The sequence below is a fragment of the Bufo gargarizans genome, chromosome 3 (genome assembly GCF_014858855.1).
Source record: "Bufo gargarizans isolate SCDJY-AF-19 chromosome 3, ASM1485885v1, whole genome shotgun sequence".
Classification (NCBI taxonomy): domain Eukaryota; kingdom Metazoa; phylum Chordata; class Amphibia; order Anura; family Bufonidae; genus Bufo; species Bufo gargarizans.
In genome coordinates, this window is record NC_058082.1 from 599,221,583 (window position 1) to 599,233,483 (window position 11,901).

Sequence of the window (11,901 nt, forward strand, 5' to 3'; positions counted from 1 at the left end):
CCTCTGTTGTATTCATTCCGGAGGTGCCAAACATTAGTATGGAAGGGATGCGGACATTGGATCAAACTGGTCCATCCTTCACCCCTTCACCCCTGTTGGAGTGGGTATAGGATAGGTTGCCAGCTCAATCCGTGACTTTTTGAGATATGCCCCAAGAAAAGGGAGAGACAGTTGAGTTCTTTGCTTGCATGGACATGGGATATGAAGCAAGGAACGAAATGCATCAGAGGATTTTAGGGACCACTTTTGTAGACTGTAGACATCCCTTTCTATGGACCCAGGGGACCTAGTGAAAGTTACAAAGGGGATAGAGCAAGATCAGAACAGGAGAAGAACTTTCTCTCTAGGAGTAGAAGTTGTGCAAATAGGTGCCCCTCCTTTTTTTTCTTTTTTCAAAACATTTTATTTCATTTCTGCAGACAGAAATTATTATTATTTTTTTTCAAACAGAGATACACGCGTAAGGATGTATACATTTCATATGTCCCAAGTATTAATTTATATCAATGATATCCTGTCTTCCAAATTTATCAATAACGTGGACATTGACAATGACAAAATAAGGAGCATTAGCCCTTTTTAGGCAATGACAATGACAAAATAAGGAGCATTAGCTATAGGCTCTAGCCGTTTTTGTAACAAGCATTTCAATGCTACTAGTAACACCCCATCTATCAGTTTGGGTACTTGGATTGTGTCTGGAAATACATGAAATAGAACTACTTCTGGTTCGCATGTCAATATGCCACGTGTCTTTAATCCATGACAGCAACCATTCCCAATACTGTCACGTCTTGGGACATAGCCACATCCCGTGGTCCAAATCCGCCTTTAAGAGATCACATTTTGGACATTTATTTATCCAAGACTCTGTATTACGTGTACTAGTTATGTTGAAAGCGTATATTGCTCTGTGCACTAGTTTCAGCTGAGTTTCCCTCCATTTTTCACATATTACTGCTTTCCTTGTCCTAATCCACCCCGTCATTATCTTCTCTCTCCAGTCTTGGCTCACCAATAGTTTACCCCATCCTCCACTAATTGTAGCAGCTGTTTTATCATTATCCCTGTCTCTTGCCTATAGATGTCTGATAGTGACCATTTATTTCCTATCTGTTTGAGTAATGTATCAAACCCATTAACTTTACATTCCGAGGAAACCTGTTTTAGCCTAGACTTAAGAAAGTGTATTATTTGATAGTACTGCATTTCCTGCCTGTTATGGCGACCATTATTATCACGTAATTCTAGGTATCTTTGCTCTTGAACATGCAATAAATGCTGCACAGTATCAATCTCCTTCTGCCTCCAGTGTTGAAACAGTTTATTAGTGTTTCCTACCTCAAATTCTGGATGGGACCATAGAGACATATATTTAGAAGTCTTAAAGGATAAGTTATACAATTTTCTCACTTCCTTCCATGTTACAATGGTGTCTCTTAATATTATTGAACTCTTAATATCCATTGGCATCGAGGCTAGGTGTGCATGCAATAATGCTCCCAGATCCCACCCCTGGGCTAGTTCTTTTTCCAACATCAAGTTTGAATAATAAGATGTTTTAGCCAACCAATCCCTACAATGGCGGAAAAGATTGGCCAAGTTATATCTTCTAAGGTCAGGGAAGCGCACCCCTCCCTTTTCCACTGGCAAATATAGCTTCCGTAGGGCTATCCTAGCCCTCTTTTTGGACCATAAGAATTGTGAGAAGGCCTTATTTAACTCCCTTAAAGGGAACCTGTCACCAGTTTTATGGTGTCCTAACTAAGGGCAACATAAATAAGTGACTGATTCTCTTAACAAAATGCTGGGTCACTTTCTTTAATTGACCCAGTCAATCTGCCAACATCTTGTATTGAAAAGCTTCAGCTGATAATGATGAGTCATGAATATTCATGAGCTCCTGACTCTCCCCGCCCACCTGCTGCTGAATGACAGTTTGTTTCCATAGGAATCAGCAGCAGATGGGCAGGGGAGTGGCTATAGCTCTGAATTATATATACGCTGGACTCAATGACATCACGCTGGACTCGAATCAGCTCATTAGCATGTGACATCTTGTGTGTATATTATGAGATAACCATCTCACACCAGTAAGTGAATACATCTAAGGCACTTTTTAGTAGTTAATGATTGTATATAATTAGTTAGAATATAATCAAATATCCACATGACAGGTTCCCTTTAAATCACTATGTCTGATCAGGATGGGCAATGTTTGCATTGGATAAAACAGTTTGGGGACACTAACCATTTTTACCAAATGGCATCTACCCAGCAGAGATAAGGGCAGTGATTGCCATCTCTCTAGCTCTTGTTTTATTTGCTTTATCAATGGTGTGCAGTTGAGGGTATACAGAGAATGAGGCGAGGGTCCAATTTTAATACCTAGATATTTGATATGCTTTTTAGAAATAGTTACGGGACATTCATGTACTATTGGCTGGTTCTTTGAGGGTGTATTTCCTATATATAGGAGTTCGCATTTTTCAATATTAACTCTAAATCCTGAACTTTTCCCCAAATCCTCTATCACTTTAAATATTCAGTGAATATCTCTGGAAGGATTTGCCAGGAACATAATTATGTCGTCTGCAAAGAGTGACAATTTCACCTCTCTTGACTCTATCTTTATACCCTCAAATGCTTCTGACTTTTCTAAGTACCTGGCTAATGGCTCGATTGCTATATTAAACAATAGTGGTGAAAGAGGACACCCTTGCCTCGTCCCTTTTAAAAGTGGAAAAGATTGAGAGAGAAAGCCTGGTAATACTATTTGTGCCTTAGGGTCTGAGTATAAAGCTGATATATAAGTTCGGAAGGCTCCTTTTCCCGCAATGCCCGTGTGAAACCAGCCTTACTGTAACCTTTCTGGGGCATTGTATTTCACCTGGTGTGAAACATCTCACCTCTGAACGTAAGAAGGTTGTGGAGGACATCCCTTTGCTCAGAATTGCCCGTGTTCCATTTTGTTGCTTGACAATGTTACTGTCCAAAGGTGCAATACGTTGAACCCGGCCACCCTATTGCCTCTGGAGCAAGGGGGGAGGGAAGAGTTAGGGCACTTAAAAACTTTTCTTCCAGATCCAGAGGAAGAGGCTCATGACTGTTTGCAGATGATGTCACAAGAGACAACGGGGTTTGACCATGTGGTAGATCAGCCATTAGATAATCCAGATCATGTGCTCTATGTGGATGGATCGAGGTATGGCCTGGATGGCAGGTACTGCAGCGGTGACCCCACATCAGACTCTAAAAGCAGAGCCTTTGCCACCACATATCTCTGCCCAGGAAGCAGAGCTTGGAGACATGCAGAAGGAAGAACAGCCAAGTCCTGCATTCAGTACTTTTGTTTCCGTCTAAAAAACAAAAACGGATCTCAGATGGAAATGGCTCAAACGGATGACAACTGATGCAACAGGATCCGTTTTTTCTCACTGGATCCTGTAAAAAAACGGATCCATTGCAATCCTATGCATAACTGATGCAACAGGATCCTGTTTTTTTTCTCTCTCTCTCTTCTTCTGACGGATCAGAAGAACGGAAAGCTAAACGGTGATGTAAACTCAGCCTAAGGCCTCATGCACACGAATGTATTTTGTTTCCGTGTCCATTCCTTTTTTTTTTTTTGCGGATAGGGTGAAGACCCATTCATTTCAATCAATGGGTCCGCAAAAAATGCGCACAGCACACCATGTGCTGTTCCGCATCAGTATGTCCGTTCCTTAGCCCCGCAAAAAATAGTGCTTGTCCTATTTTTTTCTAGTTTTCGGACAAGGATAGTCATTATTACAATGGATCCGCAAAAATAACAGATCCGCCCAAAAAAAAAAGGATGCAATACGGACGTCATCCGTTTATTTTTTTCATTTTTTTTTCGGATCCACAATTTGCAGACTGCAAAACACATACGGTCGTGTGCATGAGGCCTAAGTCAGTTTTCCTTTGCACCAGCTGTGCTACGGCTATTTTCACACTAGCGCTTCTATTTTTCGGTATTGAAATCCGTCATAGGATCTCAATACCAGAGAAAAACGCTTGAGTTTTGTCCCCATTCATTGTCCATGGGGACAAAGCGTAACTGAACAGAACGCTCCAAAATGCATTCCGTTCCGTTTGGTTGCGTTCCCATACCAGAGAGCAAACCGCAGCAAGCAGCAGGTTTCTTTCCATCATGGGATGTGAAGCAAGACGGATCCGTCCTGAAACACAATGCAAGTCAATGGGGACCGATCCGTTTTCTCTGACACAATCTGACACAATAGAAAAGATCCGTCCCCCATTGACTTGCAGACGGTTGTATTATCAGTAACGGAAGCGTTTTTGCTGCGCCCCGCCGGATCCAGTAAAAACGCTAGTGTGAAAGTAGCCTAAATCTCCCCAATAACGAGATCATCAGTCGCTGTTCATTTGCATCATATGACATCTGGTGCCACCATTTTTATCCATATCTGTATTGTTGGGACCCCTGAATGGCGGTGGGCGGCAGGTCTGACCACTGAGACCACCCGGGGTGACCGCCATCCACGCGTGCTGTCGCCCCAATTCATCTCTATGACCGAGGCAGCCACATAGAGAGGCAGGATCACCCCTCCGGACAGTGTCCCCCATTTTCGTGATCAATGGGGTCTCAGTAGTCGTACCCCCACCGAAAGTCAGTGTAATAAAAAAAAGTGCCGTAGTTCTTCATGGCATCCAATTAGGTTGCTGCTTTTCAAAAGGGCCTCCAAAAACTGAAAAGATGGAGTCTAATTGATTGATATGGGCGACTATTCCACTTTTACCATGCACTGGTTTTTGATGAATCTTGCCCAGTGAACATCTGGCACGGATATATGCCGCTGCCTATAGACGCACGTCGTTAATAATAGCTGTAGTGATTGGAAATTACAACCCTGTATATGTCAGGTCCATAGAAATTAGGCAAATATGTCAGGAGCCAATGTGAATGTGCCCTTACATAATCTAGTATGGTAGTTCACCTCTGTGACCAGCAGAGGGCAGCAGCATAACACAGCTCTATAAGAAGGAGGCAGGCCTCAGCCCTGGCCTTGCAGGGAGGAGCAGTTTGCCATCACTGCCTCCTGTGAGTACAAGCCCTGTCTGCCTCCTGTGCATTTCCTTCGCTCTTCTCGTGCACATTGTTGCAGTCACTATCAGCATGGCCGGGGTGAGGGTTGCATTAGTCACAGGGGGCAATAAAGGAGTTGGGCTAGCTGTGGTCAAGGCCTTGTGCAAGCAGTTCCAGGGAGACGTGTATCTGACAGCCAGGAGCCCCAACCTTGGAGAAGAAGCTGTCAAGGCCCTGAATAAGGAAGGGTTGTCCCCGCTCTTCCATCAGCTGGACATCAATGACCTGACCAGTATCCAGGCTCTAAGGGATTTCCTGAAGGCAAAGTATGGTGGTCTGGACGTGCTGATCAATAATGCAGGAATTGCATTTAAAGGTAAGTCCTTGCCACTTATGAGTAAGTTCACATATCTAGGGCCAGAAAATAAAAAATAATGTAAGCGCCAGGTCTGTTAAATGACATACAGAACTGGTGCCGACAGATCCCACTGACTATAATGGAACTGGTGCGAGACAATATAGTGCTGCATGCCGTCACCTGATTGCTGAGCATCCACAAGTACATAGATTGTAAGCTCTTGTGAGCAGAGCCCTCACCCCTAGTGATTCAGTTGTATATTAGCCAGTTACGTTGTGATGTCTTTTGTTATGTACATGAACCCTGTGAATAGTAAAGCGCTGCGGAATATGGTGGCGCTATATAAATAAAGATTATTACTACCACGGACTACAGACACATCCTTTTTATTATGCTTTATTTATATACATTTTTAATTTTTTTTACTTTCTGTATTTTTATCTTTTTCCCACAATGTCATTAGGGCTCATGCACACGAACATGTGCCGCCCATTCTGTGCATTGGGGAGCGCAAATTGCAGTCCCCAATGCACGGGCACCGTCCGGGTGGCTGACGCAGACCCATTCAACTTGGCCCCGCTCACTGTAGTATTCATATGTAACCTGTAGGCATGGGAGCTTTATTAAACGATAGAAATCCTCTGACGCAGTATCGCAATCCACGTAGTACTCGCTCGAAACTCCAGTGGCAGGCAGGCCGGGCGGCAGCGTAACGTCACTCACTACGTCACGCGCCTGCTCCTCCCACTTTATGAATGGAGCAGGCGCGTGACGTAGTGAGTGACGTTACGCTGCCGCCCGGCCTGCCTGCCAATGGAGTTTCGAGCGAGTACTACGTGGATTGCGATACTGCGTCAGAGGATTTCTATAGCTCCCATGCCTACAGGTTACATATGAATACTACAGTGAGCGGGGCCCGGTGTAATAGAATACAGTGACTGCACCGGGCCCCGCTGCCATTCCAATATCAGTTGCCGGCCCCTCCTCTCTCCCCGTGATACATCCCCGGCCGCGCTGTGCACCATCGGGGCCGGCAATGTATCAGTGTTAAATGGCAGCATTTGCCCCATAAGACGCACTGCCATTTCCCCCTTTTTTGGGGGGGGGGGGGAAAGTGCGTCTTATAGGGTGAAAAATACGGTAAATGGGGAATGCGGTAGTGCATTTGCTTGAGCACACTCTTTCAGGTTAAAACTTTTATATTTTCACTACTCCAATTGATAAATGCTCCAGAAAAAGGTATGTTTCCACTGCTTTTCCCAGCCCGCCTCTACTTAAATGGGTATTCCCATCTTAGACAATGGGGGCATATCGCTAGGATATGCCCCCATTGTCTGGTAGGTGCGGGTCCCACCGCTGAGACCCGCACCTATATCGAGAACAGAGCGGTGAGCGCTGTGGCTGGAGGACCCCAGATTTCACGTGGTCCGTCCACCACCAAGCGCTAATCCCCGCCTCTCCCATGCTCCCATTCATTTCTATGGGGCAGACGGCACTAGCCGAGCCAACGCTCTGCTATTTTCGGCGGCCCCATAGAAATAAATGGAGGGTGGCTGTGCATGCGCAGTGTGCTCTCCTTCACTTTCAGGGCTCCATTCTCGATAAAGGTGCGGGTCCCAGCCCACTTATAAGACAATGGGGGCATAGCTTAGCGATTTGCCCCCATTGTCTGAGATTAGAAAACCCCTTTAATGCTGACAGCAATTTAGCATGGTCAAAACTGCTGACAGACTCTCTTTAACCCACACTTAAAAAAATATATATATAATATGGCAGACCTGCTGTGGTTTTTTTTCTTCTTTTTTGGGTTCATTCAATGCAAAACATTGAATAAAAATTGATATGTATCATAAGTCATGTGTATCCCTAAATGGCACCAGTAAAATATGATAAAAACAAGGATGAAATGATTACACCGCTATTGATGGAAAAATGTGGTTATTATGGGGGGACTTCAACTACCCAGATATAGACTGGGAAACTGAGAGCTGTACATCTCATACGGGAAACAGGTTCTTGGCAATAACCAAAGACAATTACCTCTCCCAACTGGTTCAGGACCCGACTAGAGGGACGGCCATACTGGACTTAGTATTAACCAATAGACCTGACAGAACAACAGACGTGCAGGTCGGGGGACACCTGGGAAATGGTGACCATACAGTAATAACCTTCCAATTATCATTCAAAAGAGCGTTTCTTCAGGGAGGAACAAAAATGCCAAACTTAAAAAAAAAATCGTATGTGCAGGACCGCCGTCCGTCAGTCTCTGTATCGTTCAGGCTTCTATGTGATATATAGCTTCGATAAAGATGAGCGGTACAAATACTGGAGATGCTCCGTCAGCATATCACACTAATAACCACATGTAGTGGTCAAAGCTAAAATCGCTCTTCTGGAAGTCCTAAATTAACCACTGAATTTCCTGCAATTGTTGGAGAACCGATGTCCACAGCTCACATGCATCAGCTGTATACATCAATCAGTGGCTGGTAACTGCACAAATGTCACAGCAGATCCGTACAAAGCTGTAAAACATATGTCATATCTGGAAGATTATTGAGGCCAAGTAATTTAATATGTGAGGCCAATAAACAAAGAAGTCTTGTACTGTCAGAGCAAAGGAAATAAGAATGGCCATCAGAATTTTAAGGCTAGTTTCACGCGTTTCAGATTTTTAAAGTCTAAAAGAAATCTACAAGTAAATTCATAACACACAAGTCCTTCCACTTATGAGTAAGTTCACATATCTAGGACCAGAAAAAAAAAATTTAAGCGCCAGGTCTGTTAAATGACATACAGAACTGGTGCCGACAGATCCCACTGACTATAATGGAACTGGTGCGAGACAATATAGTGCTGCATGCCGTCAACTGATTGCTGAGGAACCACAAGTACATAGATTGTAAGCTCTGGCGAGCAGAGCCCTCACCCCTAGTGATTCAGTTGTATATTAGCCAGTTACGTTGTGTTTAATGTTGAGCGAACTTGTGTTTTAAGTTCTGCGTCTAAAGTTCGGGTTATTGAAGAATCCCTTTATGGATTCCACTACCACGGACCATAACGGAATTTTGAATCCGTAACGGGGATGTCTTTTGTTCTGTACATGAACCCTGTGAATAGTAAAGCTCTGCAGAATATGGTGGCGCTATATAAATAAAGATTATAACTATTGTTAATATTGCCACGGACTTTAGACACATCCTTTTTTATTATGCTTAGTTTATATAAATTATGTTTTTACTTTCTCTATCCTTTTTACTACAAAGGTTTTTTTTCCCACAATGTCATTAGGGCTCATGCACACGAACATGTGCCGCCCATTCTGTGCATTGGGGAGCGCAGATTGCAGTCCCCAATGCAAGGACACCGTCCGGGTGGCTGACACAGACGGATGCAGACCCATTAAACTTTAATAGATCAGTGATCCGTCCGCACCGCAAAGAAATAGAACATGTTTTTTTTTTTGCGGTGCGGAGGCACAGACAGAAAACCTCGGAAACTCTCCATAGTGGTGCACAAACGGCTGGTGCCTGTATATTACGGAAGCGCGGCTTGTGGTCTGCAATACGGGCACTGGTCGACAGTGGTTGTGTGCATGAGCCCTTAATTTGATAGGCTATGAATGGCCCCCACTGCAGTTGATGGGGCCTGGTCCTTGTGTTCCTGGTAGAAAGTTGGTTACACATGCCCGTTACTCTTCTTTGATGACGTACCAAAAATATACAACTTGCTGGACCTAAACATGGCCCAAACCTCATGTTATTTCAATGTTTGACTTTTCCAGTTGCTGACACAACCCCATTTGCCACCCAAGCAGAAGTTACTTTGAAGACCAACTTCTTTGGCACTCTCGATGTTTCCAACGAGCTTCTTCCACTGATTAAACCAAATGGTGAGTATACAGTGATGGACTATTTAAATGGTTTGTACGTGTGTGTAGTATTGATGACTTATCTTCCCAGCACCCCCCAGTGATCAGCTGTTTGAAGCCATGAGCACCGTGGCACCTTCCAAGGCCAGTGACCTCTTGTTCATCGGTCACATGGCCTAGACGTAGCTCAGTCCCATTCTAGTGAGGCTGAGCTGCTATACCAAGCACAGCCACTATAAAATGTACGGCGCTGTGCTTAGTAAGCTGAGAGAAGGATGCGCTGATCCTCTTCAGATAGCTGATCGATAGGAGTGCCGATCAGGTATGGATGACTTATCCTGAGGATAGGTCATTAATATTAAACACCCGGAAAACTCATTTAAAGTTTTCCTCCATCTTCTCAGAAAAGGATAGTCCCATATTTTCAGTGTAGTGCCAGCTAGCTGTAGACTTAATTAAGGCTCAGGGGAGATGAGCGGTTGCCATGTACCTCCAACACAGTGGGGAACAATAGCATCAGGAAGGAGAAATCCCACCCAACATCAGGATAAAGATGAGGGTTTATAGCCTCCATAGACATCATGTAAATAGCTTACAGTCGGCATTAATTTTCTATGGTGCTTCATAAACGCCATATATTTGTTCTCTTACAGGAAGAGTTGTCAATGTCTCCAGCATGGTCAGCCCCTCCGCCCTCGCCAAGTGCAGCCCTGAACTTCAGGAGAAGTTCCGCAGTGACACAATCACTGAGGACGAGCTGGTGAAGCTGATGCAAAAGTTTGTGGAAGATACCAAGAACGGAGTCCATGAAGAAAAGGGCTGGCCAAACACTGCTTATGGGGTGTCCAAAATCGGTGTAACAGTGTTGTCCAGAATTCAAGCTCGTCAGTTAAAGGAGACCAGAAAGGGAGAGGGCATTCTACTCAATGCCTGCTGCCCAGGGTGGGTGAGGACTGATATGGCAGGTCCAAATGCTACCAAGTCCCCAGATGAAGGTGCTGTTACCCCAGTATATTTGGCCCTTCTTCCTGTTTCAGCGGATTCACCATATGGGGAGCTGGTCAGCGAAAAGAAAGTTGTTCCCTGGTAGACGTCAGATGCCAGTGAATCCAACCGCGGTGCCCTTAAGTCAGCTCTTGGCCTTAATGTATACTTATTGATATATTGGTGGGCTATTTTTCCTGTAAGATGTAGTTTTATATGTACAAATAAATGAAGATGTTACCTGAAATGTGTGGCTTCCTGATCTTGTATGATAGCTCAGAAGAGAATGTGAGACATTTACAATACAAAATAATAGCTAAGGAACCAAAAATTCAACATGACACTTGGCATTACCACTTTTCTTAGGTCTAGTTCCCCCTTAAGTCATCAAGGGTGACTGTGGTGCGGTTGTGGACTATACCAGTGTCACAACAGAAAACTTGAAGAATAACCACATGCAGATTGTGAGCAGTTTTGACAATGCTAAACTGCTGACAGAACTGAGCAAGACAAACCTGTCGCTTGTAAGGCTTTTATCATTAGGAGTAGTGTGAATATGACATTTTATTCTGGCTGGTCCTGCTCCTGCAAGTGCTCAGGAGTCGGAGCTGCACTTCACAGCCCATCCCCTCTGCTCTGAGTGGTGGCTGCAGTGGTCTCCTACGTGGATGTTACAGCTGTGAAACGACTCAATGCAGAGAGCGCATCACAGTTAAAGAGGACCTGTCACCGCTCCTGACACGCCTGCTTTAATAGCCTCATGCCTTCCCCATGTAATAACAATTCTGGAGCATCTATTCTTTTGGCTCTACGTTGTGCCATTCCTTTATTATTTCTACTAGAATTTTTTTTTTGTCTTTTTTAATTTATTGAAATATTATTTACGTTTATTTCTACTAGACTTGTGAATAAATTGCTAGCAGTCTGCAGAAAAGGGTACAGAGGGGTGGTAACCAGTTGGGGGCGTGTCACAGCAATTTTTAGACTGTGCAGGTACACACCCCCAACTGGTTACCTCCCCTCTGTACCCTTACTGCAGAATGCTAGCAATTCATTCATAACTACTAGTTGAAATAATAAAGGAATGGCACAACATAGTCATAAGAATAGATGCTCCAGAGTTATTACATGGGGAATGCAAGTAGTTACTAAAACAGGCATGTCAGAAGAGGGGACAGGTCTACAGTGCATTTGCTTGAGCACAATCTTTCAGGTTAAAACTTTATATTTTCACTACTGCAAACGATAAAAGCTCCAGAAAAAGGTATTTTTCCACTCATTTTTCAAGCCCCTACTTAATGCTGTCAGCAATTTAGCATGGTCTGACTGCTGACAGACTCTCTTTAACCTACTTGTTAAAAAATGGCAGACCTGCTGTTTTTTCTTCTTCTTTTTTTTTGTTTATCCTGCCATGCAAAACACGGAATAAAAATGTATATGTATCATAAGTCATGTGTATCCCTAAATGGCACCAGTAAAAACATGAACTCATCCTTGATAAAAACAAGGATGAATTGATTACACAGCTATTCATAGAAAAATGTTGTAAAACTGCACGGCAAATCATAACGAGGTGGTTATTATGGGGGACTTCAACTACCCAGATATAGACTG

The 11,901-nt window shown here is 43.8% G+C and overlaps 1 protein-coding gene across 1 annotated transcript; it reads left to right on the plus strand.

The window, feature by feature from the left end:
* The first annotated feature begins 5,062 nt into the window (after positions 1 to 5,062).
* Positions 5,063 to 10,534, plus strand: LOC122933038 (carbonyl reductase [NADPH] 1-like). Its single transcript, XM_044287775.1, has 3 exons — positions 5,063 to 5,447; positions 9,217 to 9,324; positions 9,957 to 10,534. Exons 1-3 carry the CDS (start codon positions 5,162 to 5,164, stop codon positions 10,391 to 10,393), a joined length of 831 nt encoding a protein of 276 aa, XP_044143710.1. The 5' UTR covers positions 5,063 to 5,161; the 3' UTR covers positions 10,394 to 10,534.
* The last annotated feature ends 1,367 nt before the right edge of the window (positions 10,535 to 11,901 follow it).